We start from the raw sequence: 10,101 nt of genomic DNA, 5'->3' as shown, positions 1-10,101 counted from the left end.
GGAGCTAGACTAAACTTAATGCTTTTATGCTTTTCTCGCCAAACTTTCTTCAAGTGTCAACATCTCAGTCTACCCTGGTCTAGTCTAAGTCGGAATTGAGGTATAATAACGCTCTGCAGTAAGATTCTTTCTTGGGCGGGTATGTGCTTGGCCGGGCGGCCGACGAGATACGGGAGAGGGAGCTGTACGTCTAAATGATTGTAAGCCAGAAGTAGAGAAGATATCCTTGCGATTGCATATGTAAATTCAACGCGGTATATACTATCCCTAACATAACATATAGTCATGGCATATGGTTATATAGCACAATCAACACCCTACCTACACGATTAGATAAACCCCTCACTCTCCTCATCCCCCGCAACAACAACCTTCTTCCTCAACTTGAACACCTCCCTCTCCCTCCGCCTCATCGCCTCATCCCTCTTCCTCCGCCCATGGTCTTCAACAACAGTCATATACGGAACGTTCTTCGCGCGGCGAATCCGCTCCTTCACAGCCCGTAGCCTCTCCTCAAGTTTATCCTCTGACTCCGACTCTTCCTCATCAGAATCAGAATCAGACCCAGACTCATTCTCTCGTTTCTCTTTCAACCGCCTCCGGATCCTCCGCTCCTCAGCCCTCGCAGCATAATACTCCTCAGAGACAGCCCAGTTCGGGTTATCCAGAGTCCCGCGGACGAGGACGAGCGCGTGGTTCTTCTGTAGTGTTGCGGCGAGGGTGCCCGAGGGGATAGGTGTTATGAGCTGGATTGTTTGCGTTTCCGGGTTTATGGAGCGGATGAGAGCCAGGCCGAGAGAGGTTGAGGCTGATGGGAGGAGGGGTGTGCTGGCGCCGTGGGGGGTTGTGAGGTAAGGGAGGTTCTCGGGGGTTAAACTTGTGAGGGAGTTGAGGGATTGGATCGGAGAGGGTTTGTTTGTGGTGGTGGTGGTGGGTTCTGTGTCCATGTCGATATCGGAGGTTGAGTCGATGTCCTCGGATGGTTCGTTTGTTGTAGAGTCTGACTGGGCAAGGGACGGTAAAGCTTTTGAGGATTCAACGGCTACGACGCCAACGAGCGCGCCCTCGAGGCTTTCGCAGAGGAGGTCAGGGCTGATTTGTGAGCCGAGGACCATGATTCCGTGGATACCCTGGTTCGGGCCTGCGTAGCGGACGTTGAAAGGGCGGGTTTGGAAAACTGGTCGCTCGAGCCAGAGCGGGGTTGAAACTTCTTTGGGCTGTGACATGTGGAAGTAGGATTGCATCTGCATTGAGCGGAGCTGAGCGCTGGATCTGCTCACGAATTCCGTGGGTTGGGAGGGGAGGATGGTCAGTGGGGTTTTTGCTGCGTTTGCGGCTTGACTGAGAGGCTCGACGACCTCCATTGGGCCTTTCTCGCTCATGTACACAACGTCTGAGAGTCCGAGAGAGCTGATTAGGTATGTTGCGACTTCGAGACCGAGACCGAAGATCCAGCCGGGGTAGTTGATGATCAGGGGGCACTGAGGGTATGTTGCTGTTAACGCGCGGTAGCGTTCCATGAGGTTTGTGGCTGCCTGCACGTAGTGATCGGGGTCTTCCTTTGGTGATGTTGCGCCGATATGATGCGCTCGGAGAATTGATCCCTCACCTTCATTGTTAAGGGACGGGTGGGTGAAAGGCGGTCCGAAGACAGGAGAACGAAGATGAGCGAGATAGACCTGGCCCATTGGTGAGAATTCGGGCTGGCCGGGGTCGAGGTCGAGGAATGCGACGCCGTCGGTGTTGTAGTAGTTGGACTCGGTTTGGGGAGCTGGGCTGAGAAGGTGGTTTAGTAGGTAGCGGGCGAAAGTTGATTTTCCAGAGGCTTTAGGGCCGCAAATTAGTACTTGTAGTCGTCCGGAGCGCTGGGAGAGGCTCTTGATGGCCGCGCTCCATTGTTTCTCTAAATGTAGTGGGCGTATAGGCCGGTTTAGAGGGTCATCCACGGATGTATGCAGCTGCTCATGTCAGGTTTTGATTGATTGGAAAAACGAGGGAAGGGTGAACTCACCACAGAGAATGACCTTCTTGTACCTTGTCCAACGGCCTTCAGGCTGAGCTTGTCCGCTGGTGTATTTCCACTGTTCCACACCCGCTGGTACAGAGGTGTCAGATCCCTCAAGCGGGAGATTCCGCTGTGACAAGTCTTGAACTCAACCTCGGCCGCTCCATCCACGCCGGTGACACACTTGATCACAGGGAGAGAGTGCGTTGAAGGGGCATAGACCCGGTAGGCTCGAGGTGAGGGGTGTAGCTTCGCGCCCATCAAGCTGACGACCCCCCGTTTCACCCAAAGATCGTAGTGACCGACGAGTACTATGCTCTGCGAAGAATCAGCAATGTTCACGCGCAAGGTAGATCATACACACCAGCTTTTCCCGGACGCGAACACAGAGGGTATCCTCATCGCTGTAGACAATATTGCTCTTGTTCAACCGCATCTTGGAAAGAGGAAACTCCATCGTTACCGCAGGTGCATCGGTGGGTGATTCGTTGCTGGATTGTCAGCTCGCTTCCCATCCGGTCCTTAAAGGTCATATTTACCCATCGTCAGCAGCAGGTACAGCAATCACACTGGCTCCAGTCTCCTCCACCGTATCATCTTCTTCCGACTCTTCACTGGAAGCCTGGATTTCTTGCTCGGTGACAGCCTCGGATTTGGCCTTTCTGCTACGAGTCTCCCGAGACCCATTCTGGACAATTTTCTGAGACGTCTTTTCAGCCTTCAATGCTCCCCGCCTCGTAGTCCGTTTCGCGGGAACCTCCTCCGATGTTGTCTGCGTTTGAATCTCTTCTAGTGACCGCCGTGGCTTCTTAGACGGCGGTTCCTCGGCGCGTTCTGTAACCGCAGAGATCTCTGTAGTGACGACGGTCTGCGTCTGCTGCATTCGAGCTTTGCGCGCGGCGAAAGCACTAACCGGAGCTAGAAGAAATTATTTCGTCAGTCTGCGGCGCGATTGTAGAACGGTAGACAGGGTAGATCGGGGGTTTACCAGCTGATTGCTGTTTCTCAGCCTTTCTCTTCATCATGATGCAAGTAGAATGAATTTCCGAGGATGTTTAGGCGCAAGCTGGAATTGCGACGAGTGCATCTGAAATTCATGCGGCATAATTTCCTGCGGAGTTCGGTGGTGGTCCGTGCTCTGCGGAGCAAAAAAAAAGATCGCTCAAACTTCGACTCGGCTTGTCGCAACTACGACTCGACCTTTACACTGACGCAGCAACAGACAACTCATTACCAATCTCAACAGGAAGATTATCTCTCCTTTGATCCGATATCTACTGCATTGGCGGTTTACCAGCAGCTGCAAACCCGACGTGAACGTTGCGTGCGCCTGCAGCTTTTCGTCCTAGCCTACCCCGGGCGGTTGATTCGATCACAATGGCACCAAAGGTCAAGGAGCCAAAGCCGGCTCGCGAAGAAACATCAGACAGCGAGTCAAGCTCATCCTCAGAGTCAAATCGCAAAGCCGAAGAGTCGTCAGACTCCGATTCAGACAGCTCGAGCGACAACGAGAGCGTTGCGTCGGCAAAGGGCCAAAATAAGCAGTCAAACCTCATGTAGGAGTTCAATAATGGCGTTGCTACTTGGGTGCTAATGTATCCTCAGTCCTTCACAAGCGCGAGCCGCTCGGCCTGCTAAGTCATTCAAGCCACCGCTCGGTTTCAAACCCGCCAAAAACCAGCCGTCGTCCTCCACCACATCTACCACCCTGTCCGATCTCAATGGAAAGCAAGTCTTTCACATCACGGCTCCGGCTTATCTTCCGCTCTCCAAGGTCAAGGAGGTTTCGTTAGCGGGAGCATTGAAAGGCGAACCGATTCTGAAGCATGATGGTGTACAATATGGCATTCCCCCAGACAGCGTTAAGCAAGCAGGGTCCAGTGGACAGACACTCTTCCTACACGACTCCAAATCGCAAACATACCGTGGTACCGTTACCAATGTTCCGACATATCATATCCAAGAAATCATCAGTCTCCCAGGCGGCTCCGAGTACGAAGAAGCCACCGTCAGAGCTGCAGAGGCACTAATCAAGCCGCCAAGGAAGCAACCCAAACATTTGAAGATGCGCTTCCACCCGGTGGGAAGTGGCGACGCCCCGCCAGAGACGCTCGGGTCGAGCGCTGAAGAGTCAGAGGAGGAAGCACCTTCCTTCAAGGTTCCCAAGGGACTTGAGAAAGAGAAGGAAAAGAAGAGGAAGCACCAACAGACAGAGGCTGATGGAAGCCAGTCTGTTGGGGAGCCCCGGAAGAAGTCCAAGAAGCACTCTTCCGACAATGTTGAACATGCTGGAGAAGAGAAGTCCAAAAAGAGCAAGGACCGGGATGGGAAGAAGCGGAAGAAGGAGAAAACGGCTGCTTAATCCATTTGCATTGATATTTTTCGGATGAAGATACTTGTCTCAAAAGCTTAGCGATAGATATTCTGTACGTGCCACGGCATATTTTGTCTTGCTCATAGCCTTGTTGATAATGCTCATATACTTGGCTGTTTCTCTTCACTTAAGAAGCATCCTTTTGACTGCGAGGTTGAAGCACAACAGCTCTGTGTCAGCCATGGCGAACCCGGGTCGCCATGAAATGAGCAAGTCATCCATCATGTCGGTGGACAAGTCGCCGAGATCGAAGAAAGACTGCCTTGTCGTAGCTGGAGATTGATAGGTGGACCCGCCAGCTGGAGAGCTAGCTAAGCCTATATCAGGCGCCAGGACGGTAACCTGGTGACAGCGAATCAACTAACTTGAATCAGTTAGGAGATCCATATATTTCCATCTGTCCTCAGGGTCTCGGAATCCGGAGTACCTTGGGCATCAAGAAGATCTTCTTCATGACAAGGCTTCCACAATACCGTAGATACTACTGAGGTTATATCGACCACTGGACCTGAATAGCAGCTTAAATCCCGTCCATCGGTCCCTCTGCCGTATTATACGTGACTCAGGATACCGACTGACATAAGCACGTAAATGTATGAAAACCACCTATGATTGGCTTGGAACCAGCCTTGCAATCACATGTGTTATGTCTGATTGGCCGGGGAATTGCGCATGAGCCAGCTGATACAGACAAGTGACGCCAGACGACGAGACCGCCGACTGCTCAACACCGCACATCCTCTTGCTTCGCCTTCGTGCCGAGATCAACTTGCATCACTTGTGCATCTCGACCTCTCGTCATCCTTAGGACGTGTTCAAAGTATCTCCCTTTCGAGAATGACTCAAATAATCCGTCCCGTGCTGCTTTGACGGCTTTCTGGAATCACCGACTCCGGCATTCTTTTAGTCCCTTATCAGTGCATCGGTGGGTAGCTTCCCCTTGATACTGCTTGCCCTGTGATCCTTTGTTTAGTAGGATACGCAACGAGCCCGTGCTAATCAACTGACCGTCTGCGCAGCTTGGTTTGATCATTTTACTCAGCGATCCTCATCATCGTGACCTCTAGCGATCATCGTATAGACGTCGTCGTATACTACATCCCCGTTATCGCCTAACCCGGTGCTCTTTTATTCTACTGCTCGCCTGCGCCTTCGAATTAACCCATCATCCCTGCTCTATATTTCCTTCTTCCGTCACACTCAGGATGCGTCCCTTTATAGACGATGCGAAGCGGCGGGTCGATCGGAGACGACAGTCAATATCTAGGAGCCGAATGTTCTCGAGCGCCCTCCCGGAACGGTTACGAGATGATATTGATGATGATGAGATTGATTACACTGCTCCACCTGGAGGTAACAAATCGCGAGATGGGATGTACCACATGCAACAATCTGTTTTATCCTTAATAGCCGCCGTGGGCAGCCGGACTGATACCCGCGCACGCTACAACGAATCCAGCGAGAGCGATGGAGAAGCGGACGCAAATCCTGAGGAACCGGCCGCGCAATATTCATCACAAAAAAGTACTGCGCTACCACAAACAGATGGACCCTTGCCAGTGCCGTCGGCCTCAGAAACAGTGAGTAGTTCAGATCAGAGGGGCCGTCGACATAGAAGGTCAATATCGGACCACAAGCTCTTTAAACCTTTCAAGTCCGTCCTCATCAACCAGGAGAAAGATCAAAATGTAACCCCGCCACCGGAACTCTCGTCGAGTGACTGTCTTTCGCCGTTTCCAGCTCTACCACGACCCCGCAGCGCAACACCCCGAGCTGCCCCAATCCTCAGTCGTATGGTCGAAGCACGAGCCCAGTTGGAGAATGAGAGCCAGGTCGAAAGCATGTCACAACCTTCACAGGAAGAAAGGAATGAGGGTATCACACAACAATCGCAATCGTCTCCGCTCTCTCTTCGGCTTATGGAGATGTTTGGTTTTGATGCTCCGGAAAAGGTGATTGTTGAATACGCATGCTCCTTGCTTCAGAACATGCTGTTACAGGGTTACATGTATGTGACCGAAAGGCATATTTCTTTTTATGCCTACCTTCCGAGGACGGCCACGGTGGCCACTAAATCGGGCTATATCTACAAACGTGGCCGCAAACATCCAAGGTACAGCCGCTACTGGTTCTCCTTGAAAGGAGATGTTCTTTCATATTACGCTGATCCCTCAAATCTATACTTTCCTAGTGGTCAGTTTGACCTGCGCTATGCAATTACTGCCTCCATAACCGAGTCAAAAGAGAAAGGGAGAGAGTCAAGGGACTTTCAGGTCACTACAGAGCATCGAACATATTTTCTCAGAGCGGAAAGCTCGGTGAGTGCTAAGGAATGGGTCAAAGCTCTGCAAAAGGTTATATTTCGGACACACAACGAAGGCGAGAGTATTAAAGTTTCGTTTCCGATTGAGAACATTCTTGACATTGAGGAGAGTTCCATGGCTGGTATCGCGGAGACAATCAAGCTACGCGTTGTGGACAGTGAAGACACATATGCAATTGATGAGGTATGTCCCACTGTTGCCAGTGGTTATCACTAGCTTATACATTGCAGCATTACTTCACACATTTCAAGTCAGGCGGAGATGCATACGGCTTCTTAAGAGGTCTTGTCAGCGGCACCCCGAAAAAGGGCTCTTCACAAAGTGCATCGCCTTTACCTGATCGTACCACTCAATCTAAGAGGTCTCGGGCATCTCAAAGCAGATGGTCAATGACTAGTGGAGGCAAATCTCAAAATGTTTCGACACGACGGCGAAGGAGTGCAAGCACCAGCTTACTGAGTTCCGGCTTTAGCGGCGTCGAAAGGTCTCCACGGGTCAAACAAGACTCTTCGGGTTCGTTTTCCAACTCTATCGATCAAGTCACTGAGTCATCGGCGGTGCTTCAATCCATGACAGACACAGCCGAGTCTGCAAGCCAGATACTGAACCGCAGTGATGTCTTCCAGTCGCCAACAATACATACCTGGCAGCAGCAGAGTTCCGGCGCGGAACGTCGTCACTCAGATGATATGACCAGGTCAATAACAGAGCATGCACTTGATGGACCCTCCCGTGGAAGAGAAAGGGCGGAGATACAGTATGCAAACAGCGACTCGGAGCAGGACTCAAAGGACGCTTCCAAGCTCTATTCCGCGGTTGCCCTAAACGACATCGTCAAGGCCGGGTCGTATCCATTACAACGCGCTGCTGGAATTGCGGAGTATCTAAAGAGTCGGTCTCGAGAAATGAGCAATCTCCTTGCGACGGAGTCGATGGGCTACATTGAAAAGGTATCGGGCATGTGGGCTGGCGGCCGAAGACATTATGGAGAAACTGACGGTGTACTACCGGCCGAGCGCGCCTTTTATCCTGATACAGCAGAAGAAATAGCGAGGGACCGAAAAAGATTCCGGGCTCATTTTGCTTTGCCGCCTACTGAAAAACTGGAAGCCGCCTATTTTGCATATCTACACCGTGCACTTCCTGTTTATGGCAAGATATACATCAGTCAAAACACGATCTGCTACCGCAGCCTTCTGCCTGTTTCCCAGACGAAGATGATACTTCCACTTTGCGACGTCGAAAACGTGGAGAAGGAAAAGGGCTTCCAGTTTGGATATCACGGGCTTGTCGTTGTCATTCGCGGACATGAGGAATTGTTTTTCGAGTTCAATACAGCTGATGCTCGCGACGACTGTGCTGTTACTCTACATCAGAAGCTTGAGTCCGCAAAGTTTCTGGCTGAGTCGGCCTTGTTGTCACAGCAGGAGAACGACGAGTCCGAATCAGCGAAGATGGAGCATCAGCTACTGCAAGAGGCTCGGATGAATGCGTCGGCTGAGTTAGACTTCCAAACGCAGCCTAGCGAGTCTTCTGGGCTTCATACTATATTCGACGATCCCCATGCCTCGATCATTAACTTCAAGCCCACCCAGCCTATGAAAATCACATGCCTTACTATTGGCTCACGTGGTGATGTTCAGCCTTATATTGCCCTGTGTAAAGGGCTGCTTGCGGAAGGGCATAAGCCTAAAATCGCAACACATGCGGAATTCGGCCCGTGGGTGCGGAAGCACGGCATTGAATTTGCACCGGTCGATGGCGATCCAGCTGAGCTCATGCGACTATGTGTAGAGAACGGGATGTTCACATATTCGTTCCTCAAAGAGGCCACCGCCAAGTTTCGAGGCTGGATTGACGACCTTCTGTCATCTGCCTGGAAGGCTTGTCAAGGATGCGATCTCTTGATTGAATCCCCAAGCGCAATGGCGGGAATCCATATCGCCGAGGCTCTTGGTATCCCATACTTCCGTGGCTTCACTATGCCCTGGTCAAGAACACGAGCATACCCTCATGCCTTCGCGGTGCCCGAGTATAGGATGGGCGGTGCATACAACTATCTCACTTATGTCATGTTCGACACCGTGTTCTGGAAGGCCATTGCCGGTCAAGTCAACCGCTGGAGATTGAAAGAGCTCGGGTTGAAAGCTACTACTCTGGACAAGATGCAACCTAACAAAGTACCGTTCCTATACAACTACTCGCCCTCAGTTGTGCCTCCACCTCTGGACTACCCTGACTGGGTTCGGATAACTGGATACTGGTTCCTTAGCGAGAGCTCGGGTTGGATGCCCCCTCAAGAGCTTGCGGATTTCATTCAGCGAGCACGACAAGACGGAAAGAAGATTGTCTACATCGGCTTCGGGTCTATTGTTGTCTCTGACCCAGCTGCATTGACACGCACAGTTGTCGAGTCAGTACAGAAGGCGGATGTCCGCTGCATTCTCTCAAAGGGATGGTCGGCCCGTCTCGGTGATCCAGCAAGTGCGAAGCCGGAAATCCCATTGCCGCCTGAGATCCACCAAATCCAGTCCGCTCCCCACGACTGGCTCTTCTCGCAAATTGATGCTGCAGCCCATCACGGCGGTGCGGGAACCACCGGGGCTAGTCTCCGTGCTGGCCTTCCGACCATCACGAAGCCGTTCTTTGGTGACCAATTCTTCTTCGGCAACCGAATCGAAGACCTGGGAGTTGGCATCTGCATGAAGAAGCTCAACGTCAGCGTCTTCTCTCGTGCCTTATGGACAGTCACTCATGATGAGCGTATGATTGTGAGGGCAAAGCGCCTCGGTGAGCAAATACGAAGTGTAAGTTCAACATAACCAGTATGGAGCGAACGGCTTGTTAACATGTCACAGGAGGACGGCGTAGCCACTGCTATCCAAGCCATCTACCGTGACCTCGCATACGCCACTGATCTAACTAAACAGCGGTTGACTGTCTCGTCTGTGCCATCGCCAACAGGCAAGACCGATAATTCTACCGCCGACGACGACATCGAGGAGTGGACCTTCGTTGGGGACGATTCCGACACGGACTACTCAAAGCGGGTGCGCGACAGAGCCATTTCTGATGCCGAATCCCTACCTGAACGGTTTCTCTTGAGCGGGCAGTTTGCAGACTCTTTGCGGTAGACGCATGCCTACGAGATATACCTATTTGATTGACGATTTATGAGCTGTTTACCTCGACCTCAAACGATGATGACCACCACTTAATCCGGCCATGACTTCTTCTCTTGCAGCATTCCTCTTTAATTTTCCGCCTGTTTGGCTTCCATCGGATTTGGCGCTATCTTTTTTTTTATCTTGGGCTTTCGTTTATAGAAACCTATTTTCAGCATGTTGACGGCCGTTGATTGATATGTTAATGATTTACCTTGGCACGCGTCCAGAGCG

General features: G+C 51.6%; 3 protein-coding genes across 3 annotated transcripts; 2 read left to right on the top strand and 1 right to left on the bottom strand.

Moving 5' to 3' along the window:
- Window positions 1-329: 329 nt before the first annotated feature.
- Window positions 330-3,027, bottom strand: grc3 (putative RNA processing protein Grc3; the record flags this gene model as incomplete). The annotated part of the gene is made up of 5 exons (XM_073716348.1): window positions 330-1,958; window positions 2,012-2,323; window positions 2,370-2,496; window positions 2,545-2,923; window positions 2,994-3,027. The coding sequence occupies 5 exons, from the start codon at window positions 3,025-3,027 to the stop codon at window positions 330-332; spliced, it is 2,481 nt and encodes an 826-aa protein (XP_073570878.1).
- A 151-nt stretch (window positions 3,028-3,178) lies between these two features.
- Window positions 3,179-4,882, top strand: BJY04DRAFT_189798 (DNA-directed RNA polymerase I subunit RPA34). The gene is made up of 2 exons (XM_073711428.1): window positions 3,179-3,561; window positions 3,611-4,882. Exons 1-2 carry the CDS (start codon window positions 3,383-3,385, stop codon window positions 4,365-4,367), a joined length of 936 nt encoding a protein of 311 aa, XP_073570877.1. The 5' UTR covers window positions 3,179-3,382; the 3' UTR covers window positions 4,368-4,882.
- A 472-nt stretch (window positions 4,883-5,354) lies between these two features.
- On the top strand, window positions 5,355-9,953 carry atg26 (UDP-glucose:sterol glycosyltransferase). Its single transcript, XM_073720799.1, has 3 exons — window positions 5,355-6,886; window positions 6,934-9,510; window positions 9,562-9,953. The coding sequence occupies exons 1-3, from the start codon at window positions 5,585-5,587 to the stop codon at window positions 9,835-9,837; spliced, it is 4,155 nt and encodes a 1,384-aa protein (XP_073570876.1). The 5' UTR covers window positions 5,355-5,584; the 3' UTR covers window positions 9,838-9,953.
- The last annotated feature ends 148 nt before the right edge of the window (window positions 9,954-10,101 follow it).

Source organism: Aspergillus karnatakaensis (genome assembly GCF_047715665.1).
Source record: "Aspergillus karnatakaensis strain CBS 102800 unplaced genomic scaffold BJY04scaffold_26, whole genome shotgun sequence".
NCBI lineage: Eukaryota > Fungi > Ascomycota > Eurotiomycetes > Eurotiales > Aspergillaceae > Aspergillus > Aspergillus karnatakaensis.
This window is presented reverse-complemented; position numbering and strand designations above follow the sequence as displayed.